We start from the raw sequence: 17,403 nt of genomic DNA, 5'->3' as shown, positions 1-17,403 counted from the left end.
TCTATACTTTAAATTTAAGACATTGAGTCCTTGTACTTTTTTTAAAGATATTGGTCCCTCCATCAGTGTTGTTGTTAAAATGGTTAATTTGGATGATATAAAAAAATGTGAAGTAACTCTTTTAGCTTATATTATTTATAATTTTGTGTCAATTTGGTCACCACCCTTTAAAAGTAAGTAAACAATTTAAAAAATATATGAAAATATACAAGTTTTAAAAAGTTAAAAAAGTGTTATTTACTTAGACCTATCTGCAGGGTTCCAAAAAGTTTTTCAACTATAGGCCTATTTTCTGCTCAAGTCTTCCCAAATTAGAATTTACCAAAAATGTCACTGAAATACTCTACCAAGACAAAGATGGGTTGTCAATAACGTAGAAAAAGATAGGATGAGCAGTTGGTCAGATCTAATATGAATTGTACATGGATGGTAGTTGGAGTCGACGACTCCCCTAAGTTCCCACATCTGGGACCCTTGGGGAAGAGGATCAAATTGACCATTGTGAACAACTTGATGCACTATCTCCTTTCAACCCTTTGAGCGAAATGCGACAAAAGGAAAGAAAATCCATTGACTAACCCCATCGTTTCCACCTGTAGGAACTACGAAATCACCCCATGGACGCCTTTAGTATCCAGGGTTTATAAATCGACCATAAAACCCTATTCAACAAGTGGAATGCATTAGCTATCCGCTCTCAGGTTGGGTAGTAATGGTCGGAGAAAGACAGTCACTCATTCTTAAAACCAACATTCTTAAGACCAAATAGTCGAATGGGGGAAAGCTCTCCGCCGTTCCTGGTTCTCCTGTAGTAGGATCCCAAAACCACAAGAATCTTTAATTAGAATCGGATTCCAACTCAACAACTTTAAACATGTATAATTGAATCAAAATTAAAAGTTTAAGTATACATTTGAACCACGATCAAAATTTTATATATATAATTACATCAAATCAAAATTTGTATATTAAAATACATATCAAACCAAAAAAAAATATAATTTTAAAATTTACCGAGTTGAATTAATTTTGGTTCGGATATGTATTTAATTTGGAAACAGAGAAAAAAAGAGAGGACGGTACGATTTCATTGACTACCTTCATTAAAAGCCTCTCCAACAGTCGTTTCTTCTTCATCTCTTTTCTTTCTTTTCTTCTCAAGTGAAAAACAATGGCGTCTTCAATACTCCCATGCATATTACTTATTACGGTACTGTTCGGTTTAGCGAGCTCCGACGTGAACCAAGACAAAGCCGAGTGCAAGAACCATTTGATGGGGTTGGCTCCGTGTTTGTCGTTCGTCGACGGTGAGGCTAAAACCCCCACCGTGGATTGCTGTGGTGGGCTTAAACAGGTGTTGGGTAAGAGCAAGAAGTGTCTCTGTGTGGTGATCAGAGATAGGGATGAATCCAGCGCCGGGCTTAAGATCAACGCCACACTCGCCGCCGCTCTTCCCTCCGCTTGCCGTGCCAAAGTTAACATGACTGATTGCATTTGTAAGTGTTGTTTTCTTTTCATACTATTCTTTTCAAATAATCAGGCTCGAATTCCTATCCCTTTAATTACTGTAATAATAATAATAATAATAATAATATCAGTTATTAATTTTAAATTTTCATAATTAAATCAACCCACTTATAATATATATTTATGAGATATTTATCTAAAAAATTTGAGGGTTTTATTTCTCTTGATAAAATGATAAAATTAAAAATAATTTTGAGGGTTTTATTAATTATTTCTGATTTTTTTATTAATTCCCGTTTTAAACAGTAAAAATTAATAAAATTTTTAATAAAAAGAATTAATTTATTATTTAATTTAATATAAAATTTTAATTTGTCATTTTTTTAAATACACAAAACACAATCTACTCCTATTAGAGTGCTCTTCTACTGTACTTTTATTAGTATATATATATTAAAAAGATTAATTTGTGAATGTGAATTCAGCCCTTCTCCATTTGGCACCAAATTCCCAGGAAGCGAAGTTATTTGAAGGATATCAAAAGCTGACAGAAAGGAACCCCATAATGGCCACTACCACCCCATCTACCACCGGTAACATTTACATCACCTCTTTATACCCTTCTTTATATATATATATATATATATTATTCACCATAATTAATGAAAATATTAGAAATAAGCTCGACTAGAATTGAAGTAATTGTAAAAATATTTACTTTGAAAATTTTATATCATGAGTTATTTTTATTACTTCATGTATGATTTATACGAGTTAAAATTATTTATTGGTAAATTTATCATGGAAACCTTTATATTAAGATTCAGTTTGTATTTTGTTTCTTTTATTAAAAAATAAATAAATTAGTCATTGTACGTTAGATCAAAAGAGAAAACTAGTCATTCGGTTAAAATTTCCATTCGTATCTATTGTTAAAAACCGGTCCTTGTATGTTAGCATGATGTACATGTGACATACTATTTGGTTATTTCGTTAATCACGCCAATTTTTAATATAAATGGGTAATTTGCTCTTTAATCTAACATAAAGAGACTAATTTATCCATGTTATCAACTAAATAAGACAAAATACAATCTAACTATTAATACAGGAGCCTTCATGGTACTTTTGCTTTACTTCACTCTTTTTATCGTAGCATTATTTTTTATGGGTGTTACTTCGTATAATCTTATTTGGAAGTTTTAATCTAAATACACAGATGACATATACAAATAAATTTATGAGTAAAATTATAGATCACGATCTATAATGTGATCGAAAATGAATATGAAAATTGTATAGTAACTTCGGTAAAAGTATCATGGAGGTTCCTGTACTAGAAGTTAAATTATATTTTGCTCATTCTATTTTAAAAAATGAACAATTTAGTTTTGTTTATTAGATTGAAGAGCAAATAGGTCATTCTGTTAAAATTTTTATCCATTTATATTGTTAAAAACTAGTCTCTATACGTTAACATGAGGTACGCGTGACACCCCATGTGTCACTGCTGGTTATTTTGTCAACGACGTTAATTTTTAAAAATGTAAATAGATGACAAATTTATTTTTTGATCTAACATTTTTTTTAGTAGGGGGTAAAATGAAATCCAATTTCTAATACAAGGTGACCGTGATACTTTTACTTAGCAACTTCATTTTATATGTATCTACAGGAGCGGATGGTGATTAGGGCCAGAAAGCCTTGGCCTCTCAAAAATTTTCAATTAAGCCCTTAAATTTTTATAAATTCTCATTAAATCCCTGAAAGTTTTCGTTAACTCAGAAAATTTAATGTGGAGAGTTCGTGGCTGTATGTGCAGGGAAGTCCACAGGCAATGGTGCAGAGAAGAGTGGGGGAGGAAAAGGAAATGAAATGGCTTTGGGAGCTTCTTTATGGGTTTTCACTATGCTTCTTCTTAACTTTGGTGTGTAATACAGTACTGGAATTTACGACCAACTGCTATTATTATATTTGGTAAACAGTGGTCCATGAAGAAGATGAACTTATGGATTTTAATTTAGTTTAATTACGAATTTCATCCTTCTATTTTATAAAAATTGATATGTTAGTCCCTTTAATTTGTTAGATTTCTGTCTTTTCATTTTAAGAATACGTAATATATCATTTAATATAAGAGTTTAACAATCCTTTTCTAATATCGTATTTTTTCTTTATCAAATTTGGTACTTGTATTGGGCAAAAGTAGGGGTATTTAAATTTCAGTCAAAATTGAATTAACCAACCGAATTGATGGTTAAACGATCTAATTCGGTCGGAAGTTGGTTAATGATTATTTGGAAGTTTAGTTATTGGTTAATTCGGTTCAAAATCGGGTAATTAACAAAATTAATTGAATTTAATAATTAATAATACAATTTATATGTTTATCAATTTATTTTTTTATATGTTTTATATTTGTTTTAACCAAAAAGATAAAAGCATATAAATTTCGGTTAACCGACCGAATTAACCGAAATATTTCGATTCAATTAATTTTTTTTTAAATTTTGATTCGTTAACGATTAAATGATTAAAAAGTTTGGTTAATTCGATTAATACTAGTTCGATTCGATTAACCGTTTGAACATCCTTGGGCAAAAGTTATACATTTTGGCATCTTTAAGTAACGATATTAACTTTATCTTGTTTAATTAAGGTTTTAGTTTGATTTCATCAAAGTTGATTACTAATATTATTAGGTTTTGGTTTTCATGATTTTGTTAATAGAATAAGATTAGTATTAAGTATAAATTTATTTAATTTGTTAAATGCAGTACAAAGATTGTGATTTTTTTCCCAAGTTTTAGAGTTTATTTTATGGAAGTTAATTGCTAATATTATTAATAAATTATGAATTTTCATCAAAATCAACTCTTAAACCCGAATTAAACACTAAAAAATTAACACAATTGCTTTGAAGTACCATAATGTATAACTTTTGCCAAATTTAAATACCACGTTGAACAAAAATAAATACAGGTACCACATTAGAAAAAAATGTCAGATACCAATACATTTTATAAAAATTAAAAAAAATCTAATTGTATAACATTGTTAAACCTTATTGTTAACATGAAAAAATCAACAATTTAACAATTTATATCCAAAAAAAATTAACAAAAAGTAATTATCTAAAACAATTTATATACAATAAAACAGCGAAAATCGACACTTCAAGTTGATTTATTTACCAATAATTGAACTAATTTCTCATTTTTCATAAAGTAAAAATGATAAACTAAAGTAAATGGGCTAAATTTTCAAAATTGGTAAATTTGAGGGATGGAGTTGAGAAATAAACCGTTTGTATTTTTTTATAAGGTGAGTGGGGCACTTTCTTTTATCCGTGCAATTTGTCGCAACTTTAAAGGAAATGAATGGGACCCACAGGGATAAATTGGTTCGGTCGGGTCAAATTCAAAGGTCCTTAAAAATTTCAACTAACAGTTTTGTGGCGGGTGTTTCTGTCCGCCAAAACTATTTGTTTGATTTTTAAGACGTAAAAGTTTTATGATTTGATTATTCGATTTTAAAAAATTATAAAATGATTATTTGATAAATTTAAAGTTTTCATTTAAGTTATTGAGTTGCTAAAACTATTGTCGTATGGTATTTTTCTGTTCACATTGCTTGCATCAATCGAGATATCTCTTTTCGTTTTTCTTCTACAGTTCAGTTTTTTTATTTCATGAATCAACTTTGAACGTCACGAATTTGAACAATTTATTCCTTCAATTTTCGTTAGTGGCTGTTGGATTGACTTTAGAAAACTTAACAACCCAATAATTTAAATAAAAACTTTCAAATAGTTCGATGACTTAAATGAAAATGTTCAAGTAGCTCGGTGACTATTTTGTAACTTTTTTAAAATTGAGTGATCAAAACGTAAGCTTGCTATTAATTTAGTGACATTGGGTGTGTCGTTTACCCTTGAAAGTATAAGGATATTGAAAATTGAAATTTTTCATATTTTGAAATAAAAAATAAAATTGATTTGATTTTAGGAGAAGAATTTTGATGGCATTGATAATTGAACTTGTATTTTTAAATTCGGAAGTAGAATGATTAAATTCCAAATATATGAAAAGTACAGAGACTTAGAAGATGTATTAACTTGTTCTTAATTTGTTTTCACTCGTGTAAAGTACGACAATGAGTCAAATATTTGTAACTTTTCTAAAAGTTGAATTCAATTTCGTTTATCGTTCACATTAAAATTATATATTATTATCTGAATCCAATTTAATTAATTTATATGTCAGATATGTGCAAAATATCTGCATTTAGTAAAAATTATTTTTTTAAAATAAAATTTAAATAGTAAAATAGACAATGAATTCGAATCTAAACCCAAATTCGTTATCTGCAAAAGTAAAGTGAATTTGGGTATTGATTATATGAATTTCCTATCTATAAATGTACAGTGGATTCTAATAATGGATATATGAGTTCGCGTTTGCTATGAGTCAACAAAGTCTATATTCTTTTTTTATCATGAAAGCAAATACGACGCAATACGTAATTTCCTTAGTAACCTTACATTATTTTCATAATTAGATTGAACTGGCTAGAATATCGGTTCGAAATAAAGAGTAAACCGGTTAATAGGCTAACAGGCTAACCTGTCAAATCGAAAATTGAACCAATTTTTTTTATTCTTTAAAACTATTTAGTTAATTAAACAGGTTACACCGATTAAATCTGATGAATTAAAAACCAATGATCTGACTAGTCAGACTACATGTTTGGTTCTAAAAACCTTGCAGCCATAGCATGTATAATGGAAACAAGGTGGTCGTTGATAATTAACAAACAAATAACTACAACAAGAAAAGTCCACATTAGAGGGATTTGAAAATTGGTCCCTCATCTAGCAAGCATATCAACATATCGATCATCCTTACTGAATGTGTGCTCCGAAATTGGAAAAATTGCAATTATAATACCTTATAAATAATCAAATTATAAATTAATATAGGGAAATTTATGCTTTGCCCCTCTCTCTAGAAGAAAAATAAAATATATTTAGTCGTTTCAAAAAATCATAAATCAATACACGGTAAAATCTAATTTGACATCTCAAAATTTTATAATTTAATTTTGGCCCATTTAAAAAAAAATTAATTTATCCCTGATTAGATTTATGTTGATAAGCCTCAACTACCGATCCTCATTTGTTATCCCGAATGGTTGCCATAGGACCCACTATTTAATTTCGTATTAAATCTGGGTATTATTATCTAAATCAAAATCAATTAACTCGTATGGTATATTTAAATACATAAAATATATGCATTCAATAATAATAAACTTTTTGAAATGAATTTAAAACCGAACAAGAGTTCATTAACTACAACAGTGAAGTCGTTTCGAATATCTATTATCTGAATTCGAATCTACTATACGAAAAAGCAAAGTAAATCATGATATTATCTAAACCTTGGATCCCTCGTATAAACTCCCTTGGGCACGATGCTTTCTTATTTCCATTCATTTCGACGAATGCCAAGGTTTTACCCATGCATTTTTTAAATCTTGTATTGGTTTTATATCAAATTCTATATGGTTTTATATAAATTTTGACAAAATTTATATAGTTTTACCAAAAAAAAATTTGTGTATTTTATTGTGTAATATTTAAGATGGATTTCAACATGGATAGTTCGATATTCATTATCGAATTTCGTTTTATTTTCGAATTAGTTGGTGTTGGAAATTCTATTATGTCATCAAAATTTTGTTTTATTTATGCGACGTGAATCATCATAAAACCTGATCATGAGTTGGGTCACTTACTTAGATCTGTCCGAAAAATGAAAGAGTTTGGATAAAAAATAATACTCGTTTTTTAAACGGGTCGAGTCTCGAGTAGAAATTTTTAGCCTAGCCCGACCTGACCTGAATACACACCTATACTTTATCTTTCTTTTTTCTCTGTTGAATCAACCCTCTCCTCCATAAAACCAATTTCTAAATCCTTAACAAGTAACAACCCTAATTTCTAATAGCTTAGAAAACAAACCTAAAATTTTGCTTTGGCTCAACCCGAACCCGACCCGACATATAATCAAGTCTAACCATCATCATCTTTAGTAGTTGTTTGTACATCTTATGAGCAGGGCAGAGGCTAGATGGTAGATAGTAACCTTAGCCCCCAACGTTGTAAATTTGTTTTTTTTTGTTTAGTATTTTTAAAATCAACGAATTTTAAAATAAATACGATTGTAAAATTATCTGTTGGCACTCAAAGATTTATTACTAAACTTTGGTCCCTCTTAAACATTATTCTAGCTCCGTCCCTACCTATGGTGTCAACCATTATCACCCTTAATGTCTCTTCATATCTCCTATGATATTATATTCCTAAAGAGAGAACGCAAATTCAAATATTAGAGAGACGATAATATTGAAGAGACCGTCACGAACCTAGAATATAAATCGTAGAATGAACGTGAACATTAAAAAAGAAAACCCTATAAAATTGTTAAGTGAAATAATTATATAATTAAATTATTCAAAACATATATATATTATTTAATTATTTATTCTCTATTATTATTTAATTATGTCTACTAACTTTAAATTAAATTTATCCATTATCATTTAATTATCTTTACCAGCTTTAAATTTCTAGTTGAGCAAGTCAGTGTCATGAGTTAACCGAACACCAACTTGATTGGAAAAATAATTGAAATACCCTTCTATATACAATTTTTTTATTTTAAAATATATACATAAATATATATTAATTATCTCTATTAACTTTAAGTTAGTGTTATAAGTTAACCGAGCATCAACTCGATTAGAGAAAGAATTAAAATACCCTTTTATATACAAAACATCAAATTTACCACTTAAGCTTTATTTTGATTTTAATATAAATTTTAAATAAATTTACAACAAAAACATTTCCACCCACATCGTTATATTTTTACTGCCAGGATGTTATTATTTTTTATACACAGTAATTTACACCCTTTTGTATATTTTTGTACGATTAATATTTTAATGATCAAACTGTTGAATTTATAATATAATTATACTTGTCATGCATGTAAAATTTCGAACCGATTCAATATCTCTATCATGTATATCTAAAATATTGTATATATTAATATTTATTAAATGGTTGAAGATTTTTATATAAAATAAATAGTTAAAAAAATTAATTTATGTTAAATTTGACATGCATGATCTATAAGGATAACATTAAAGAGGTACATAGGAGTCTTGGCCGCTCTAAAATGAAAAATTATTATTTGGATTTGGATGTGCAATGCAGTGCGTTTAGCTTACTTTTTGTTTTTGTTTTTGTACTAACAGTAAATAAACGTATCGCCCATCCAAACCCTAAATTAATTTAATGGTAAAAATACACTATTGTTGTTAAAGATGAAAAATTTTCGATATAATCTCTTTAAAAGTCTAAAATAATAAACCTATACAAAGATAAAATTACAGTTTAAACCCTTTTAAAATTGTAAAATTTAATTTTAACCCTTGAAAGATAATTTTTTGGTTTTGTCCTATGATTTATATGAATAATGTATAGAAACAACAACAATAATAATTAAGCTCTATGATAAAAGTATTGTAATAAACAAAAAGGAGAGAAAAGGCTTCATCTCTCTCTTCACCAAAGCATTGGGCTCTTCACCAACGCTTCGTTTTCATTTCATTTCCCTTTTTTAAACTTTTTTTCTCTCCACGAAACTAAAAAATCTCTTTGAAATTTTATAATTTTGGGGGAAATTTTCGTAATCTAGGGCTAGGATTTTTAAATAAAAAAGAAAAAAAAAACATGACGTCTTCGGTGGATTCAAACTCACATGGAAACCTAGACGAGCAGATTTCGCAGTTGATGCAGTGCAAGCCCTTAGCGGAGCAAGAGGTATTTTTAATTTTTTTTTCAAATTTTTTCAATTCTTAATTAGTTGAAAACGGATCTGTTTGGAGTTTATAGATTTAAGGCTTGATCTGGGCCTTTGCTTTTTCCACCGATCCAATTTTTTTTTCTTGTGTATTTTTTCTGGATATTGGATCAGATCTAGTTTATTTGCTGGAGCCTTTTTAAGGACAAGGAAGATATGATATTTATGGATTCAAATTTTGATTTGCTTTAAGAAAAAATTTGATCCATCATGTTTGTGCATTTTATTGCTTGGTTTCATTTTCATAAACGGAAGTACATGAATTTGGAGGTTTAGTAGTAGTGATAGTAAGTTGATTTTTCTTGCTCGCTTTCATTTCCCTGGGAATATATTCATCCTGGAAATTGGAGGTTTGGACGTTTAGTAGTAGCAATAGCCATTGACAATTTGGCTAAAGATATTGATTTTGAGACTTGAGAATTGATAGCTTCAGGGCAATATTGTTAGAGTGTAGAAATGTTCTTAAATTTCTTTCTAAGCTTGGCGAAGTTAGTGGTGTTTAGCCGTCTCTTTTGATGTACTTGGTTACCACAAGTTGTGCTTCTTTTTTTAAGTATTTTACACAAAAGCCTTTGGTTATCTATCCCCAAAAGTACCCTAGGAGCAACAATTTGAATTGTTGTAAGTCTATTTATTGTTTTGAAGAGTTAAGTTGCATGTTTAGGGGCAGGGCACTGAACTGATCTAGCAAAAGCAAACCTTTCCTGACCTACATTCTTGTTCTGCCTATGCATATACTTTGACAGTCAACAGACATATGCTTGTAGGCTTTTTTTTTTGTTTATCTTTGTGTCAGATGCATTTTCAATCAAGAAAATAAAAAACTAATGTGTCCTTTTCAAGATCAACTTACTGTCTTTTTATAACTCCCCATGGTGATGGAAATGTAGGAAACTTCATGCTAGAGTGTAATAATGTTAATAATGCTTGGTCTTCTTAATATATTTGGCAATGAAGTGGAATTAACAATTCAAAGTTTGCTACGAGAATTATTGGTTTTGAAGTCATTAAGACTATTTCTTTGAAATCGTCATGTTTATTTATTTATTTTAGTTTATATTTTTAAAATTTTATAGAAATTAGCAACCTTTTTTTGCAAGGGACAGGTGTTTTCTTTATCCCTAAGTTTGAGTGTGCCTTGCATCTTCAAGTTGCCTAATTTTGTTTACATTCTTTATACCTGTCAATGTGATTATTTATGGCTTGCTAGGACTCGTAGTTGTTCATCCCTCCTTTTAAATGATAATCAATTTTCTTTTTGATTTTTTCATAGACTTTTGAAGTTATTGTTACCTGATCTCGTTCTTTATGAATTAGGTTAGGGTATTATGTGATAAGGCTAAGGAGATACTGATGGATGAAAGCAATGTTCAGGTGTGCCTTATCATCCATTACCACCTCTGTCAACACATTTCTATTTTGTTTCCATTAGTCCATGGTTGATGGACTGATTATGACTTGAATGTTTTTGTGTTTGGTGCAACACAGCCTGTGAAAAGTCCTGTTACAATATGTGGTGATATTCATGGGCAATTTCATGATCTTGCTGAGCTTTTTCGAATTGGGGGGAAGGTAATTTTTCTTGTTCAGGTTGCAGTTTTCTGTTTCAAATGTGATGTTGACTGTGGTGAACTCTTTGAGATGCATGCAGTATTTTGTTCTCTGTCTAGTCTTCAGCAAACATTCATAAATCACAATCGCAGCTATCATGCACATCCAGTTATTATTCTGTGCAGTAGATTTTCATGTTTGTGGGATGGGGTTAGATGGAATATCACTATGTTTCTTTTATTTTTTATTTGTTTATTTTTAATATTTAGTTTTTGCTGCAAATTTTCTTTTCAGTGTCCAGATACAAATTACTTGTTCATGGGAGATTATGTTGATCGTGGTTACTATTCAGTTGAAACTGTAACAGTAAGTATGCGTTTCTATCTTTCATTTTCAGCTTTTTAGATGTTTCACCTGGACTGTTTTAGTTTTTCTTTTTCCTGGTTATGTTCTTTTTACTAATAATAGTTCTATATATGAAACCTGAACATTTCAACCTTTTTCCTGGTTATGTTCATATTCACCTTAATTAGTTGCAATTATGTTCAGTTGTGGTTGCAACTCATGATTTGCTTGTGATTGACTTTTGTTCAGCTCTTGGTAGCTCTCAAAGTGCGTTACCCCCAACGGATAACTATTCTGAGGGGAAATCATGAGAGCCGTCAGGTATGCTTTGTTCCTAAATGATTCTTCATGATGTATGTTTCAGTCCTGAACTTTGCTTGTTAGAGCTTTCTAAGCAGGAATAATTTGTCAGTGTTCTTGTTATAAGCTGTAATGCATATAGGAAAAACATGAATTATCGCCATCATTTTTCATTTTTCTTTGCAACTTATTTATCCAGTTGATTTTTTTTTTCGTTTTAATTTTCCGATGATTGTTTTATGTTGAAAATGCAGATTACTCAAGTGTATGGGTTTTATGATGAGTGCCTAAGGAAGTGAGTATCTTATAATCTCTATATAAGCTTATTGCCAATGCAGAAATGCATTCATTTTGAAAGTTTAGATTGCGGTTGGACTTTCTTTATTTCGACTATAAACTATTATTGCTGGTGATCTTTCCTCCCTGTTCTATCTTTTCATCAATAATACAAGGGTTCTGAAGGTCATGTTTTGTTGTTCGTTTGCAGCTTTGATGCATGATCCTTTTCTGGCAAACAGATAGGATAGGGACAGGTTGATGTGGATTTTTTTAAATTAGTAGTTTGATTTAGATGTATGCCATTTTTTCAATAGCTGCCAGATTTTTCTTTTTTAACACAAACAACTTTTCACGTAAGCTTTGTTAGGGTGGCATGTTGTGTATATTTCTTGATGACACAAATGGGCAATGAACTAGTTTAAAAACAATTACATAGTTAAAATAGCCTGGGACTACATTCTCTGTTACACTAGGGTATATATATACACTGGTCCTATTACATATGTAAATTGTTTTCTATTGACTGTTTGGATTAGTAAGCTTCTATTTAGTTAATTTTTTTGGTCTTTCTTTGAGGATAATTTTTGCTTTTCCATCTTCAGGTACGGCAGTGCCAACGTTTGGAAGATCTTCACTGATCTGTTTGATTATTTTCCACTAACAGCATTGGTTAGTATAATTTAATTATTTACCGTTTGATGTTGTTTCGAATGACCTTTCTGTAAAGTTCTATGTTGTTGGCTGCTCAAAATTAGGATATTAGGATGTGCTTTCAGTAATTATACACTCAGTACCACGTTCCATCACCGGTTGATTGTTTTACTTCCACAATGTTTTCAATGAGGTGCACAAATTTTAAACAGTGATTCTTTGTTATGCATCATTCTCGATGAAGTACCTTTGTCCGGCACGGAGGTCCGACCCTCATCGTTTTTGTTAATGGTTCTTAGCTGCTGACTTTCTGTTGTTTTGAAGGTTGAATCTGAAATTTTCTGTCTCCATGGTGGGTTATCTCCATCCATTGAAACACTGGATAACATACGAAACTTTGACCGTGTTCAAGAAGTTCCTCATGAGGGACCTATGTGTGATCTTTTGTGGTCCGACCCTGATGATCGGTGCGGATGGGGCATTTCACCTAGGGGTGCCGGATATACCTTTGGCCAAGTATGTATTTTTTTTTTGCTTTCCTTTTTTTGAGTTTTTGTTCCTCTATTTCTCGAAAATGGTCAAAGGTAACCTATATGTCATCTTCAGGACATATCTGAGCAATTTAACCATACAAACAGTTTGAAGCTGATTGCTAGGGCTCATCAGCTGGTCATGGAAGGATACAATTGGGGTCATGTTAGTACTTACCCTATTTAGATGCTTTGGCCAGAAAATCCGAGTTCTGATATGAGATTCGTGCAACTGATGTCGTTTCTTTCACAGGAACAAAAGGTCGTTACTATATTTAGTGCGCCAAATTATTGCTATCGATGTGGAAACATGGCCTCCATCTTGGAAGTAGATGATTGCCAGGGTCATACATTCATTCAGGTGAGCTATTATTAAATAGTTAAATGGTTAAAGTACTATAGGGACCGGATCAAAGTACTATAGGGACCGGATCAAAATAGTTCCTCTATTATTAAATGGATCAATTTTGTCTCTATACCATTGAAAATAATCAAATAAGTCCAAATTGTAATAAAGTTAACCTTTTAACCTTATAAAAAATGTCTTAAATTTTTTTTTTCAATTGCAGTTCAATTTCAAAGAAAAGATTTTATTTACACAGTAAATGATATTTTTTAAACAATAAGTGTTAATTACAATTTGTGCTTATTTGGTTTTTTTTTTAATAGTAGAGGGATTAAATTAATCCATTTAATGGTAGGGGGACTAATTTGATTAGGTTCCTGTAATAGAGGGACCTCTCAGGTACATTACCATATATACTCTTTTAGTATATACATATATAATCATTTAAGAACTATTCTGTTCATACAGTTTGAGCCGGCTCCAAGGAGAGGAGAGCCAGATGTGACCCGGAGGACACCCGACTACTTCCTATAAAAACAAACTGGCATTGAATCAACGAGTCTCCAGCGATTGGTCCCTGTCAATGGGCTTTTCCGGGCGGTTGGGTGGCAGCAAAGCCATCGTATGAGGCTGATCACACTGATGAGAATCCATGGCAGAAAAAAGGATCACCGCAAGAGCTGGTAACACAAGCATATGTACCATTTCCAGCAAACAATGAGACAATTTATTTATTTTCCATTGATTTTAATTTTTGTTTTTTTGAGGCTTGGGAAGATCTGTAGAAGAAAGATGCCGAGAACATTTGCCCTATAATTAATGCTTTTTTTTTCGACTATTGAACAGTTCGTAATATCGGACACTAATCCGAGCAATTGCATTTTATATATATTTGTGTTTTTAAAAATTAGAGGGATTAGTTTTTAATAAAAAAATTAACTTATTTTTTAATTTTACGTACAAGGATTAATTTTTTATTTTTTAAGTAGATGGAGTAAAAAGTAATTTGTCTTTTAATACAAGGGTTTCTATGGAATTTTTTCGGGACTCATTTTCTCTTTTCAATACTCACACGCAAGGGCTTAAATGCAGCCAAAATGACAGCCAGTTTACATGCAAGAAATCCCATCATTCCGACCAAAAGTTCTTTTGGAGTCAACACAAATGGACCTTCTCCCATGCTGTATTTGATTACTAATGAAGAAACTGCTATAGCCAGTGCAAGACTTGATACCGGACCCTTAAACCGAACCATTTCATCTTTTGGGTTGTTGGATATTAATTCCGAAGCTGGTAAACCGTCAACGGACCGTTGTAATAGCAACAAATATAGAAAACCGATGATCCCACCAAGTAAGAATGCAAAAGCAGAACTTTCCCCGATCGAGAAAGATGCAAATGATGTACCGGAAAGTATAAGAACGGCATCATAAAGTAACAAAGAGAACTTCAAATCTGCATATTCCTTCATACTTTGTTCTTTAGATACCTTGTCACTCAAGGGTGAAGTTGGTTGAGAAAAGTCCTCGTTTTCTGATAACTTGGAAACGAGACAAGGTCTTAGTTCTACCATGGACTCGTCACCCCCCTCTCCGAGCAACATATCGTCAACTTCAAAGTCGTATTTAGCACCAATATGTTCAAAGTTTCCCCCTGAGGAAGATCGAGATGGATTAAGGATGACCAGGCTGACACCTCCTAATCTCCATTGTCCTGAGAAACAAGAAAGACGAGCATTTAAATTTTCCGATTGCACTTGCATGAATCAAGGTCTTAAAACTAACAATTCTTATTCAACGCTAACCTGATTCAATACCGATCCAAAGAGCTTGAACTTTCCCCAATTCCGACCCCTCGAAGACAAATTCATCAACGGAACCTCTTTGGAAATGGAGAGTCTCAGGCACCACCGTGTTCTCCAATTCCGTAGAATGTTCACTTAACAAATATGCCGGTATTCTCTTTAATATTGAGTCTCCTTTCTCATCAATCAAACACAAGAGTATTCCGGCATTTATATTACTCAAACTCGAGCCGTACATGTTACTCGTTTGCAACCTAACTTTGAACAAAGTCCGAGCTCCATCCAAGCCGGTTGATGGAAAGATATTTTCGTTCAAGGCTCCGGTAAAGGTTTTCGGTTCCGTGGACGGAAAAAGCCGTGAAGGTTTTGCAAAACCCTGAAAATCTGGTGTAGAGATATGAGTACTACATCAAACTCTCCAATAAATCTCAATCAATTTATCTTCTTATGGTAATATTCTAAGCGCCTAAAATACACACGAGGAGAGATTCGCTTACACTACTATAAGATTAACTTTAGTTTTACAAATTTACACAACTTTTTATACAATTTATATGTATTTAATTTGATCATGTTCTATTCATGTGAATCATTCATGTTTAACTATTTATTTTAAAAAACATTCAATGGTTAAATACATATGATAGAAACATTGAATCTGTTAGAGGAGGCCAGACTTTATTCGGAAAAGTCTTTCAACTGTTGTCTGCTTGGAACTGACAGACCCCTATCCTTGAGTCTGGCCGTGCCAAGTGGTAGGTGACAGGCACCCACGGCCTGATACAACAAGACACTCAACGAAGTTGGTAGATAAAACCCCGGCTTGACCTAAAGACAATACGGAGCTGTTTGGAGCCCCCTCAACAGATCAAATAGGAATTTTTTCTCCCGATTACATCTATTGAACAAGCTTAAGGTGGGGTTCACAGAGCGAGAGAGTCTCATCAAATCAAGTCATGTCCAAGTGGTAGGTGACCTGTCAGGCAAGGCCGATATCACGAGGTGCTCCGGCCCTCAATGAAGATGATAGATAAAACCTCAACTCGACTCGAAGATAATACTAACATGTTAAGGTATTTTAAATGAACGACGCTTCGAAAATTTCTTCGAAAAAAATTCAGACTCTTCGCAATAGAATCAATAGAAAAGTTTTAAGTACATGAAGAGTGAAATTATATGGCTAAAGCTAAAAACTGTTTTGTTAATCCTATACAAACTTATATATATATATATATATATAAAGAGCAGATAAGTTAAAAGAAAGTACCTTGAAAATCAGATTTCTTGTAGGAAGAGATGAACCCAAAGCGAAAACGAGCAGCAGCTTGCAAGTGAAACAATCTTCTTGAATGAATTATTGGTGTAATTCTAAAAGGATTCTTTTGATTCGTTGCAGAGATTGTGTGAGTTACGGAAACCGACTCCATGGCCATTACCAGCGTGTCTCCCCCCCCCAACTTTCTTCCCAAACCAGAAAACTTTATCAGCGCAGCGTATCGACCGTGGGCCTATTGCGGTTGGATTAGGCATGATTTGAACTAGGCCTAACTCCAATAATCATCAACCACCATGATTTTGCTTTGCAAGCCCAATTTGGATTTCGTAATTTCCAGCCCTATTTTACGCAAAGCTCGATCGTTGTCAAAATTATTTGATAAGTTTTAATCAACGTTTTTTAACTGAAGCCATGGTTGGATGGGTCGGGTTATTGACTTTGGGTTTGATTGATTGGTCTAATTTAATTAAATAAATTATTAAAAATTAATTATAAATTAAGAAAATATATTGAATTAGTTTATATAGATTCGTGATTGAATTGGTTCAATATCTTTCTCTCGATCATTCTGTCGACTGATTTTTGATTTGATCGGTCTGATTTGATTCTATAAATTTTAAACTTTAAAACATTTTAATTCAGTTCTCGAAGTATTCCAAAGTTTTGTTAATTTACCTTTACGATTTGGTCACTAAGCTTTAAATTTTGATACTCAATGTCATTAAATTATTAATAAATTTATGCTTTGATAACTTAATTTTAAAAAACTATAAAATAATCACTGAGTTATTCAAAAACTTTCATTCAAGTTATTACAATACTATTCAAATGTTTTTATTTAAATATTGGGTCGTCAAGTTTTATTTTATTTTTATAAAAATAAGTCTGGTTTGCCAGCTCCAAATGACAATTTGACAATT

The 17,403-nt window shown here is 31.5% G+C and overlaps 3 protein-coding genes across 4 annotated transcripts; 2 read left to right on the top strand and 1 right to left on the bottom strand.

Annotated features, from left to right (window-relative positions):
• Positions 1-1,031: 1,031 nt before the first annotated feature.
• Positions 1,032-3,527, top strand: LOC121220151 (non-specific lipid transfer protein GPI-anchored 6). The gene is made up of 3 exons (XM_041099413.1): positions 1,032-1,496; positions 1,953-2,060; positions 3,290-3,527. The coding sequence occupies exons 1-3, from the start codon at positions 1,172-1,174 to the stop codon at positions 3,400-3,402; spliced, it is 546 nt and encodes a 181-aa protein (XP_040955347.1). The 5' UTR covers positions 1,032-1,171; the 3' UTR covers positions 3,403-3,527.
• Positions 3,528-9,030: 5,503 nt separating this feature from the next.
• On the top strand, positions 9,031-14,241 carry LOC121220150 (serine/threonine-protein phosphatase PP2A-2 catalytic subunit). Of its 2 annotated transcripts, XM_041099412.1 has the most exons (11): positions 9,031-9,361; positions 10,719-10,775; positions 10,890-10,973; positions 11,247-11,318; positions 11,547-11,618; positions 11,852-11,892; positions 12,479-12,545; positions 12,852-13,043; positions 13,134-13,223; positions 13,311-13,418; positions 13,872-14,241. In XM_041099412.1, exons 1-11 carry the CDS (start codon positions 9,272-9,274, stop codon positions 13,935-13,937), a joined length of 939 nt encoding a protein of 312 aa, XP_040955346.1. In that variant the 5' UTR covers positions 9,031-9,271; the 3' UTR covers positions 13,938-14,241. The 2 variants fall into 2 exon arrangements, 1 of the variants encoding a protein (XP_040955346.1); XR_005917361.1 differs by lacking the exons at positions 13,311-13,418; positions 13,872-14,241 and adding an exon at positions 12,632-12,720 and having other exon boundaries at positions 9,039-9,361; positions 13,134-13,224.
• Positions 14,242-14,354: 113 nt separating this feature from the next.
• LOC121220149 (uncharacterized) lies at positions 14,355-16,831 on the bottom strand. Its single transcript, XM_041099411.1, has 3 exons — positions 16,475-16,831; positions 15,208-15,591; positions 14,355-15,116 (listed from the first exon to the last, which is right to left on the bottom strand). The coding sequence occupies exons 1-3, from the start codon at positions 16,638-16,640 to the stop codon at positions 14,452-14,454; spliced, it is 1,215 nt and encodes a 404-aa protein (XP_040955345.1). The 5' UTR covers positions 16,641-16,831; the 3' UTR covers positions 14,355-14,451.
• Between the last annotated feature and the right edge of the window lie 572 nt (positions 16,832-17,403).

This window comes from Gossypium hirsutum, chromosome D08 (assembly GCF_007990345.1).
Source record: "Gossypium hirsutum isolate 1008001.06 chromosome D08, Gossypium_hirsutum_v2.1, whole genome shotgun sequence".
Lineage (NCBI taxonomy): Eukaryota > Viridiplantae > Streptophyta > Magnoliopsida > Malvales > Malvaceae > Gossypium > Gossypium hirsutum.
The sequence above is the reverse complement of the archived record's forward strand: the minus strand, read 5'-3'. Positions and strand labels throughout refer to the sequence as shown.